The following is a 12,450-nucleotide window of genomic DNA, read 5'->3' on the forward strand; positions in this document are numbered from 1 at the left end:
GGATACAAGAATGCCTGTTAATTTTACCCAAATAATGCTGTAAATCAGGTCCTGGCGGCAAATGACTGTAGAAATTATCATCCGGATACCATTCTCTCATTTCGTCTTTCTCTCCCAAAGAATGGTAACTGGTGGTAAACCCACATTTTACTCTTATTCTCATAACTTTCTGTGAGATTCCTCGTAAAGGATTAAATCTCCATCCAAAATTTTAAGCTTATTTTAAGTGAAAAAGTTGTGAGAATCGGCCTTGTGTTTCCACAACAGAAAAAAGGAATGCATTGCTTCTTCAGGGTTTTCTAAACATTTTCGATAAATTAATACTCATCAGAAGACGATTTCAGTGGAATTTAAGCGCTCTTCGTCCTTCCACTTTGAAGGAGGGCCAGATGTGCACGTTTTGATGTCTACCAGACCCGGACTGGCACACACCAACAACTTCTTTGGAACTGTTCGAGCGTTAACTCCCATCAACGATTAACTGACATCGAAGCGTTGAATACCCGCATGAGGATACTGCTTACTTCGGTTGTCTTCTTGTCAATACGGAGCCTTAGCTCCTCGAAGGCTTCAACCACCACCCTTCTGGATTCATTGTCAAGCTCTATTCAGTCGTATGGAATTTATAGAGCCTTTAGGTACGGCTAAGGCACGTCATCATGAGGCCATAATTTAAGTGAGTTTTAAACTTTGTCCGGCTCAGCTTGAGTCAGTTTCTTTTCCGCATGTTCGACCTGCAGGAGCAGTATTGAAGATTATAACCCACCTAATTCACGTTAAATCAACCGCACAATAATTTGCGACCTTTCCGCCTTTTCAGCTAAACATGACAGGTTTAAGTTGCTCCATCTGTACAAAATTCCCAAATTGACCATAGAAACACGTTCCGTGGTTTAAATTCGTTCTACAAGCTTTGACGTTGGCATAACCTATCAACTTAGCCAACGTTTTGTCTATGGCACGCATTATTTGGATCGCAGATCATGCAGCGCTCCGTGTCCTCACTGAAGGCGTAACAAACCAAGGTAGCAAACGAAGAACCTGTCGGTCTGGAAGGCCATTGGCACAAGTTGAAGGTCATGCACGCAGGGCGGAAGCCGAACTTGCGGAGAACAAAGTGCCCGCGCAGCTTAGCATACACTTAAACAGAGAACCAAATCGCTATGGTTACCAGTCAGCCAAATTAAAACCGCTTTTTGAAATGTTTTTTTTTCAGATTTCTAACCAATTTTTCAAATAGATTTGTAAAATGTTTTGGCCACACCGGAGTCTAATCCACGTATAATCTCGAGACATTAACTTGCACCTGAAATATTCTCCTTCAAAGTGGCTTTCGGCGTTTGATCAGGGCAATTTGCTGGAAGGTCACCTTCATCTCAAGTGACACGTCTTCAACTAGGATTTGCCTTAGAGGAAATCAAACTACACCAACTCACAGGGGGTAGTTCTACTTGAAGTTACACTGTTAAAACACTAAAAATTGACATTCTTCGCAGACACAGAACATCATGCATCCATTTTAGTGTTCTAAATACAACTAATCTGTCCGCAAGGCAATTTTGAGATGCTTCAAAACTGGTAGCAGATGCGCTAACCACCAGGCCTCACAACAGTGGTCGAAGTGCCGTGTGCCTTTCACCTCCGAATGACTTCTGTGTTATTTTTAATCGCTATAATTTTCTCTTTGGCTTATGCACTTTGAAATGACCGGCCCCCTCACCCTCCTCCACCGTTAAGGTCACCTTGAGGTGAAGAGAAAGAGGGATAAACAAATGAGGATAAATATAGGCGCTGACGTAAGTACACGGAGATGTTTGTGGATTGGAGAATTTTTTTGCAACTTTCTGTTCTCCTTCTAATTTCATGTTTTGACGAGAACTGTTGAATTTGCGTGAACTTCAGTGACCTCTGTATCATGCTTTTTTGTGCATCCACGTAAGCTTCCATTTGTGTGTTTCTATGGCTGTGTATGCAGGTCTGAGCAGAAATGCTGAAATTGTGAAGACAACATGGAACTATACATATTGAATTATTTCAGCTGTAGAGATTAGCTAAATACTTGTGTTGATTAGGTGCATGATTGAACTCCGAATAACGTCCGCTACTTGCGTCACATATGCGTGACGTATACCGACAAACAACTTAACGTTTCTTAGCATCCAGACACTACACTCGTCGATCCATTATCTCCACAATGAAAAGAAAACTTGTGGTTGTCAACGCTACGGTGCTTCAATAGAGTGCCAGCGTTGCAGTAAAGAAAAATAAAGTGGAATACACCACACAGGAATGTCGGAGAAGGTGCTAACCTTCAAAATCAGCTTCACCTAAATTTCACACCATATTTTCCAACTTAAAACATTGGCGCGCCTCATTATCAGCCTAGCTGGCATAGTAGAACTTTCTTATGACACTATAGTAACAAAAGAACAGAAATTGTCCCTCCGACAGAGTACGCTGTCAGGGGAGCTCACCAATAACCAAGTTAGGTGTTTGGAGAGCTTAATTGCAACTTCCCCACATTGCACTCAAAAAACTAAAGAGAAATGACAAAATGGCACTTCCGGGAGCCTAACATCATAATTTTCCCCCGAATAGCCGTTTCCGTAAGGAAGGACACAAAACGCCCCGATAGAGGTCAGACAGGAGCCGGATGTTTGCATTTATGACCCGCCGCGTGGTAGACAGTCACGTCCTGGGCAGACGCACGCCATTGTCACCCTGTGGGCGCAATTTATCATCTCAAAGCGTAGCTTACAAACTCACGATGTCGCCACCTCCGCACGCTACCCGACCGCTGGGCTTGCGCGGTGAACGCTGCCCTATCGATCGACAACGCGACAGAGAGCGGACGCGAGGACGCAACCACGTACGTCCGCCCGTGCGCGCAAGCTTATCGATTTTCCTATTCTCTCAGGGAGTGCTCCGTGAGTAACGCCACAGTCACCTAGTCGCGCCCCATCCCCGCCTGTCAACTATGTGGGACAGATAAAAAGGGAGTAAAACAGACACCCAACCTCCACAGGTAAACACCATTACAAACTGGCTGTTCGGCGCCCGATTAGTAAAATTAGGCCGTCACCATTTTCAAAAGCTTTAACATGAAATCTTACAGAATTTCTACACGCTTCTTGGCCACAAAATCTGAAGCAAAGCGACCAGACCTGTCTACGCACATACACCGTAGCGAAGGCACGCCCCACAGGCTACGATACGCGGAAGACATTTTCAGTCAGTTCCAAGATCACGATTTCGATAAACACCAAGACCTCCAGATCGCAAATTCGTCGGTAAGGCAAGGAAAGTTAGCGTCTCGCGACCATCCAGTCATTTCTAAAACCAGAATAACTATTAACACGGGAATCGTAGCATGCTAAGAGCATAAATGCATGAAAGGCATAAAAATATAGAACAAAGCAAAACAGAGACGAAGTTCGTAGACAAGGAATCAGCTGTAATCGCGATCTCAGAAGGCGGTAGTTTAACTAAAGAATTAACGCTCTCAGAACGCGAGAAAAGCCGCTTCACTCGTCCTGTCAAGTGACAACACACATGCCACACTACCCACCCACAAACACACCGGCATAAATGAGTAATAACACTACTCTACGCACGCTTTTGTCGCATTCCCATGTGCGTAGTGTGTGTGTGCCTGCACTAATGCATGACCAATCAAGGGGCCGCGTGTGCTGTAGAGTGTGTACATATACTACTGACCTGTCTGTGCACTATACTATGCACCGTGACGATTGGTGCATGCGGTGATGTTCCCGTGCGGCATGCTACCAGTAGTGAATATAAATCAATTGATTGAGCTGCTCCACCTTTTCTACTGTGTGTATCGTGTATCGTCCGCATTGTAGGTGGTGGGGCGCCGCATTTTCTTCTCCAGTTGTCCTCTTTGGATAATATTCACTTGGACGCGTGGGTTTGGATTGCGGTCATATGTATTCCTCATTGTGTCCGCTCGATTCTGAGTCGCCTTCTAGCTACACCGGTCCAGCAATGTTTTGAATGCTAGGTATTCAGTATTTAAGTGTTGCAGGCAGTGGAGCTACGCCTTTCAGGTTGTAACTGGTCCATTTAAAGATGATCAGTCTGAATTGCTTCAACAAAGATATTGGGTAGGCGCGGAGTCGGGGTATCCTGAAGTGCCTCCGACGAATTGGTGCATGCAGATTCGTACAGTATTATGAGGGTTGTGCTAGCAGCTCATTTTGGCTGTTGAGGCTGTTTCTGTGTTCTAATCCCCGTCGTGAGGTAGCGGAAACGGTAAGAACCGCTATTTCGTGCCGCTTTGTATCGTTCGTGCGTTCTGGCTCGGTGACACTGCAGGTTGTTGCGGTGTATCATGTGGGTACCTAGAGATCAGATGAGGCGTGTGGTCAAGGTGGTTGCTTGGGCTATTCTTTCATTTTCATCCCTCACCTTTACTTGGTTATTCGCTTGCTCCTGAATCGCCGCAGGGTGTGATTCTCGGTGTCGTTGTATGATGTTGTGAGTAACCGATTGGAGGTTGTCCGATGCAGAATTAGCATGCTGGTCATGATCTAGGAATTGGCCCTATCACCTGTCCTGTACGAGAGTAACCATATTGTCACTACGGTAGACTCCTGCCTTGTGTGGAATTTCCTCCCTCTACGAAGTGGATGCGTTCTTCGTTGGACATAAAGGGTGTTGCGCATCTCCACGGCGTCTTCACTATCTCCAGTGAGGTTAAATTTGGAAGGTTGGAGGTGGTTATTATTACTGGACTAGAGAGGAAGGAAACATCAGCGCCAATTCATGCGGAGCCGGGTTGGAGGCGAAGGCTCGTAATGGACCGAAGCTGTTTACACCAGCATTAGATACAAATAAAAAAGTGTAATTCTTCTCAATAACTCCTAACTCGCTAAGCGATTTTTGTGCCCTGGGAAATGGAGAAGTTGCCATGAGGTCGGCTGGACAGGTCACACCATGCTTTGGAGTCACAGGAGAGAGAAATGTTGATAAAACATGACCGAAATGGGTCCATCTACCGACCTCATGAAGGTGCTACCACCAAGTTGGCGTCAGCAGTGTTCTTCCGCTTTACAAACTCACTTCAGATTGTTTATCCACCGACGGGGAGGGGAGGGGAGGAGGGTGAGGAACAACCTCTCACCATAGATAAACACGACCTCCAAAAACCCAAATTTGTGTGTGAGTGTGTATCTTCACGTGGCGGCCTAATCGTGCGACAGCGGTATTAATCATACCCCTTTCGGAAACAACATGCTTGCAGGCCCGGATGCGTGTATCTTCAGGCAAGGGGGTTATATAGGTGGCGTAGACAGATTTCGGCAGCGTGGCTCAGTCTTCAAATTAATAGCAGGAAGGGTTCATTTGGCAACTCTATGTGAGTAAGCCGAGGTGGGGCGGCGGACGCCTTCACAATGAGGGTCTGGGTGTCTATTTAAGGGTGTGTGCAATCTTACTGAATGAATCTGTCTTGCTGATGAGCCTCTTTCAATGTGAACCATTGAATTCTCCTGTGATTTGACAACCACGTTGGTGGCAAGGAGACCATATCTTTCCAAATGCGCTACTAGACTTCCATTTCTTCGACATAGAGGCTAAAGTCACTACTAGAATTCGTTTGCCTCATTCGCTTCCCTTGAATGGTAGAATATGAGAACGATAAAAAAATTTTACTGATGTTTCAAGAGTGGTGTGTGTTAATAAGAATCATGAAGCTACTACTGGGGATTCATATGCCTTCCTCTGGTTCCTGGGGTACCTCGGTGGCTGTATAGTGGATCAGTTTGTTAATAATGCAGAAAGACATCTGATGTGGATTACTGAGTATGTAAAGATGCATAAGGAAATATATCAAAGCACCCTACATCAAATCACAAATTCTGTTACGCCGGTATTGAATTCGTCAAAGCCCTCCCTGAATGAGTAGAATCTGACGACGTGACATCTCCCCCCACATTCGACATACCTCTTTGAAGCCAAGCTTATAATTATTAACAAAGTGAATTAGAGGGACTGAAGTCAGAATGAAAATCCAAGGTTCTACTTGGTGTTGTTTGTATAAACAAATAAGCAAATGTTTTCACGGAACTCCATCAGCATCGGTCTATCAAAATCCTTTATTCTCTTCATTCTTGCTTGCTGTAGCGTCTTTTTGTAACGTCGAATGACCTGACGTGATCAAGCTGGTCCGCTTTACGAGACGCGCTAAACTTGGTTGCAAGGCGGCAGAGGCTTCTAGCACAAAAGGTTTCATAATACTCGGAGGAGATGTAGCTCATGGTGGTATAAATGAAACGCTATTTGATCCTGATGGTGATCCACTCCCAAGGGGAGATATCAGCTTTAAAGGAACTCTTTGATCTTGATCACGAGGATTTGCGTGGCGTTATTGACATTATCACGTCATGATCTTTTGGTCATGTATAACGTAACATCACCGAGGTCGGGCAAATACCTTCCACTGTTTGAAGGACTACTTAGCTGTTCCTGTCTTCTCTCAAAAAAGAAGTTTGTTTACTGAATGATTTGTGATGAAAAGTGACCTTCGTGGTCCAACATCAGGTGAACATCTTTCTCCAAGTGATTACTACCTTCTTTTGGTATATTTATTAGCCAAGCACGCCTTTCTGCTTTGGGGGACCATCGTGATATCCCCCTTCCCATCACGTGGTTGATATCAAAAACCTTCAATGTTGCTGCGGTGTTTGATGCTGAAGGGTGGTCGGTTGGAGTGACGAGACCAATTTTCGAGACTAGACGCAACGAATGGCGCTTACTTATATTTGTCCAGCATACTTGATTTGCTGAAACCTCTTTTGCGTCGCTCTTTTCAATAAGCCACCCCGGCCCGCAGTGGCATGAAGGTAGCTACGTTAATACATTATCGTCGCGTCGGTAGATAAAAGGCCTGTCCGGTGGGGGGGGGGGGAGAAAAGGAAGGGGGAGGGGGGTAGGGGTGGTGTATTTAACCCTCTAGGAAGAATCGTTTACAGACCTCTCCCCCCACCCCACCCCCTCAGAGTTGTGCTCGTTCAAGGTTAAATGATACCATATGAACCAATTTCCGATCTTCTTCATTACTTCGCAACTTTTTAATTAAATAATTAAACGCTTATCGATTTTTCGGCGATCAGCTGGCGCGGCAAATGAATTTGGTGCGTGAAAGTCTATAGGTGGTGCGTTGTGACAAAAAAAACGCGATGAGAGGACAAGGTTATTATAAAGGGATAGGAAGCAAAAAGGTACGCTGATGCCCCTGCTCTACCCTTGTCCCAATGACGACTGGTTTGATTGGTCTAACATCGGGACACGCTTTGTTTACGGTGTTCCAGTGAGTAAATGACTTACTAAGGGTCATGATGAATATAGACTGGTGGGTAAGACGTCATTTATCGAATGTGGTGTTTGTGCTGGATGATGGTAACAGGGCTTTGGTAACCACCACCTTGGTTATGAGAAGGTCATTGTTGTCAATTGACGACTATCAACGTTTCATGACTGAAGACTTCCGGTCAGTTCTAGAGAGGTTAAAATCCTTTCGATTTTTGCAATTTCAAGATCTTTTTCCATTCAATAGTGATTCTGTGCATGAAATTTCATTGTGGCACCAATGCAGCCGCACAAATACTTTGAGGTACTATCGAAACATCGTTCTGGCTAGTTATTCCACCACCACTGTTTAGACAACTCCATTCTGGCAGTAAACTTGACACACGGAAAGCACCATGGATTAATAAAAAATTAAAGGAAGCAATGAATGCACGCGGTTTGGCATATGCCGGAAGAATCTGTTCAGAAATAGATTCCTCAAGCCATCGCGATCACTCAGGGGATTCCTTAGGAGGCCACCTCTTGATTGCCCACTCACAGCGGGAACTGGACGACTGGCTTAAAAAATTTTTTGGTGGGAGTGTGCGCGCTTCGTATCGGGGTTGTGCTGTACTTACTCAACGTCTAGACAGAGATGAGACCGTCTTATACAGGGTGGCGGTGGAGTAGGGTGGGGTGACTTTGGATGAAGAAAGGGGAGGCTAGATGATAATGTGCAATTGAAAAGTGCCATTTGGACAGCTGTCTGGCCAGACCTACTCCGTGCGGAGGATGGAAAGTCCTGTTTTGATGAGTTTATGTGGTTGACCTTTGTTGTTGAGGTACTGGAGCCGATTAATTGAACTTTGAGACTTTGTAAGATGTAGTGATATTTTGGAAAAAAGGCGGGACACCGAGTCATATTTAAAAGGCGAAAATGTGGCATTAGCATAGAAAAACGTTTACTTCTATTGTGCAGGAGGGTGGGAGGGATGGAGGGAGGGCGATAAAAAGCTTTGAGCATTGACATTGTGCTGTCTACCCAATCTCAGTGGCTAAGACTTCCCGATTATCAACGCCAAAAACTAGAATGATCTACGAGAAGGCACGCAAATGAACTAAAATGCATTAGTTTTTCCTTATCTAAGGCTTAGAATTGTTTACTTAGGATGTTCTTTTACCACGTATTGGAATTTGGCTTAAAATACTGTGAAATCAAACAAAGGCTTAGATTTGTCAATTTTACCTCCATAATCTAGTCCTAAAAGCAGATAAAAATGTCCAGGAGAATGGACATCCTTATGCTTTTACACATTCTAACTCATCAGAATGCAGAGCGTCGAGGTAATGCCAAACACATGATGGAACCGACGTTTTTAACCCCTCAGGAGGAAAAAATTCCCATCTCTTTTAAACCTTAACAACTCCAAAACATACTTTATAAAATGTCATCCTCTCTATACTTATCCCATTCCAGGAGTCGGAAAGCAGAAATTGACGCGGGAAACGCCAAATCTGTTACCTTCTTACGTGATGTTCGGGTCGGTACTGACAATTAATAAGTTAGATGTTCGAATAACGGCATGAAATTTTTGGCTACCATGACAGCCGAAAGTTCGTATGCTATAGGTGGATAAAAGGATACTTTCAACTGAATAATGGGTAAGGGTGAAATTGACGAATTCGAGACATTATAGGAACATAGAATACCAGAATATTACAAATTCGGCCCATAATACGAGCACAAAAATAATGGAGCCACTAAATTCATAGTCATAATTGTGAGTTAAGACTGTTCCTCAGAAAGGGTTCTTTGATAAACATATATTTGCTCCTGTAGTAAATATTGAAGTGCATCTAATTTCATATTCATGAAGTGGCCAAAAATAATTGCTTTTGGGTACACAATAAACAGCAGTATATTGGTACACTATGCAGTAACAAAAATTTGTCCCTTTTGATATGGTCCAATAAATTCAGATTAATATTAGCATCTTTGCGATATTTTACTAAGCATTTTGATAAATTCAAGAGTTAGGCCTATCAACAGTAAAAAAGTATTTTTTTTTGCAGCTACGACTAGTGGGTTTGTCCGACATTTATTAATTGCAATTTAGTACATATTGTTTGAAGTCTTCATTATTACGAATGTCTCCAATTCGCCAACTTTCATTGGCTGGAGACGCCCTTTCTCGGTCAATGCGCTAGAGCGGCTAGTCAAATTCCATTGATGCTTTAAAGCGTTATTCCGTTAGTTGTCGTTGGTTACAAATGCCTAACAGGTGATTCACATGCTCCTTCACGAAGATTTTTGCTCAGATTTGTTCAAATTGCTGTCGAAGGCAATGTTGGTAGTGGTAAAACGACATTTCTTCGCTATTTTGAGAGCCTTTCTCCAAACGTAGAAGTTTTTCCTGAGCCTATTGATCAGTGGAATAATGTTAAAGGCTTCCGCCTATTTGTAACTACCTTTTCTCTTATAACAGAATGAAAAAAGGATAATTTTTATAGTAATCCGACCAGGTGGAATACTCCCTATCGTGCGCAACTTATGGTGACGTTGGCAAATCAACATTCGGCGCCAAGGGTACCTAGCCTAATTTAACATTTCGCAAAATTATTTTACAATGACAACTTTTTATATCTTTAGACCTCAAAAATTCGGCTCGTTGAGCGTTCTATTTACAGTAATCGCTATGTTTTCACAGAGGTTAATCGACGAAAGTTAGTATAATTTGGTTCCTTTGCCTGTTCAACTAATTGATTGCTTAGCTTATTTGGTGTTGAATTTCTTTAGTGGTGTTCTCACGGATGGTGACTGCGAAATTCTTAACGAATATTACGAATGGAGTTGTCAGTTGCCAATTTTCAAGTTGGATCTAATTGGTAAATTATTTTCTTAAAAGCAGAAATGTCTGTCCATGAATTAATGCTATTTTGCCAATACCACTACAGCTTGTTGCTGATGATGTTCTATTGATAAGACGACAAGATCTAGAAGCAGTGAACTCTATTTTAGTTTATCTTCGCTCCACACCCGAGGTCTGTGTGAAACGAATTCGAAGGCGTCAACGAACAGGAGAGGATACCATGTCGATTGTAAGATTTCTCTACGAATTTGCAGCTGCTCCATTATTACGTCATTGTTGGGTTGAGCAGTCTCTTAGTCTTACTTTTAGGAATTCCTGAGAGAGGTACACAGACTTCATGAGGAATGGTTACTAGGAAAATACTCCGAGTATTGCCCTGCTCCTGTTGTGGTGAGTATCTTCAATATTTTTAATCAAATTACTACAATTTGCCACAACTACAAACATGTGTGCTGGCAGGGTCTCTCACAGGAAAGAGTTGAGCCCCAGCATCCAATTTTTTCTCCTTAGGTTGTCACTAACACTATTTAGTTACATTTGCATGATCGAGGCGTTCGTTTAGAAGTAAAAAATGCACTTATCCTTATTCGAGGAATAGCTTATTTCATTCTTTCTGTTTCAAACTCAGGCAATCCCTTGGTTAATGATTTGAGGAAATACAGTTATCGTAAACTAGTAGAAGCCACATGTCACACATCTGTGACATTGGATGGAAGCAGGAAAATCTGAGTACCACACACATGTGACACTGGTAGTAAACAAGCAGAGCAGTCTTATCCTTTCGTCAACCTATAAATGCTAGTAACTTTCAACTAAGATGTAATCTTCACACTTTCCTATTCTAGATTTTCGATACTTCAGGATCTCTGGACAATGTTACTTCAACCTATTTCAAACGAAAAGACGAAATTCTTTGCACAGTTCTAGTTTAGGACGATTGTCTTTACCAGCTTGGATAGACACGCAATTCATGAATGATTGTAGGAACATTTCCCCAAAGATTAGGGTTTTATTCATTTTAAGGGAATAACCATGTCTTATGCTTCGTTGAACTCCGTCCTGGTATGTAAGATAATATTGATGACGCTTTGTTATTCTTCTTGACTCTGTAAGCAAAAATCGCTTTAAACAATGGGCTTATTTATCGGTACTGGTTTCTCTTTTTAACTAGACCATTCAGTATGGTTAACTACGCCTCAACATGCATCGGAAATAAGGATTGCCATGAGGTATTGATGGGTGGAGTAAGAAAGGTTGCACAGCTTGCGGGGTGGAAGGCGTTCCGCAGGGCGTTGGGTGGTTCACCAAAACGAAGGACTTGCAATTGTTTATAGCACTCCTGTTAGCTATAGGTAATCACGCAGGCATAAATGGTGTTTCGAGGATAAACAGTGCAAATTACGTGGCAATTAGACAGAGTCTAGCAGTGACGTTTATGCACTGTCACGTCAAGGTGTGAAGACGATCGATATCGATTTGTTGTGTACCTTGTCAAAGGCCTAATCAGTCGAGAGGTGGGCATTGGTGTTATGTGACACGAAAAAGGGTATAAAAGGAAAAATACTGGGTCTCATGTATGACAATCATCGTCGATCCCATTTTGGTAATAAGAGGAGGCTAAAAAGAACAAGATAAATAAAAACAGAAATAGGAGCGTCTATTATTCTGAAAAGCGAACAAAGTAGATGTGTTAAAAATCCGGAAGACAAAAGAAAAAATGGATAATTAGAATAAAAATAACATGAACAAAGGTTAAAGATAAGCGGAAGGAAATGTCAAAGATGGATGAAGCAAAAAAGGAGGCATGAAGAAAGGAGCAAACGAAAGACATCCGTCCAAACAAGCAGGCACCAATGCATCAATTCAACAACCATTGTGCAAAAATAACCCAAATACTGTGCAAGCAGAAGGTATTTGATTATCCATCCATCCAACCAACCATTCATTTATCTATCCAGCCATTCAAATACTAATATGAATGTTAAACAATTAAAACATACCTACAAAGAAAATGTCTCGTATTCGCAAACAAATATAAAAAAGGTAAGAAAAAGAAGAAATGAAAAGGGACAGATATAAAAATATCAGCAAATAAAAAAACTACAGAGACGGAAAAAAAAGATAGAGATAGCATGATATTCAAAACAAAAACAAGAAAAAGAGAAAGCAAAAGCTCACAAAAACTTAGATATTAAAATATTACAAAAAGCAATATAATAAATAATTTCAAATAACTGCCATGGAATGACAGAGAACGAAAAGTAGCGAAAGA

General features: G+C 42.3%; 2 protein-coding genes across 2 annotated transcripts; both read left to right on the forward strand. All coding sequences in view use genetic code 11, as the record gives it.

The window, feature by feature from the left end:
• Positions 1-7,249: 7,249 nt before the first annotated feature.
• On the forward strand, positions 7,250-7,998 carry EGR_09861 (hypothetical protein; the record flags this gene model as incomplete). Its single annotated transcript, XM_024499110.1, has 2 exons — positions 7,250-7,330; positions 7,870-7,998. 2 exons carry the CDS (start codon positions 7,250-7,252, stop codon positions 7,996-7,998), a joined length of 210 nt encoding a protein of 69 aa, XP_024346492.1.
• Positions 7,999-9,579: 1,581 nt separating this feature from the next.
• Positions 9,580-11,110, forward strand: EGR_09862 (Deoxynucleoside kinase; the record flags this gene model as incomplete). The annotated part of the gene is made up of 7 exons (XM_024499111.1): positions 9,580-9,590; positions 9,628-9,769; positions 9,959-10,032; positions 10,106-10,194; positions 10,328-10,407; positions 10,488-10,568; positions 11,024-11,110. 7 exons carry the CDS (start codon positions 9,580-9,582, stop codon positions 11,108-11,110), a joined length of 564 nt encoding a protein of 187 aa, XP_024346493.1.
• Positions 11,111-12,450: the final 1,340 nt, after the last annotated feature.

Source organism: Echinococcus granulosus, assembly GCF_000524195.1.
Source record: "Echinococcus granulosus chromosome Unknown EG_S00171, whole genome shotgun sequence".
NCBI lineage: Eukaryota > Metazoa > Platyhelminthes > Cestoda > Cyclophyllidea > Taeniidae > Echinococcus > Echinococcus granulosus.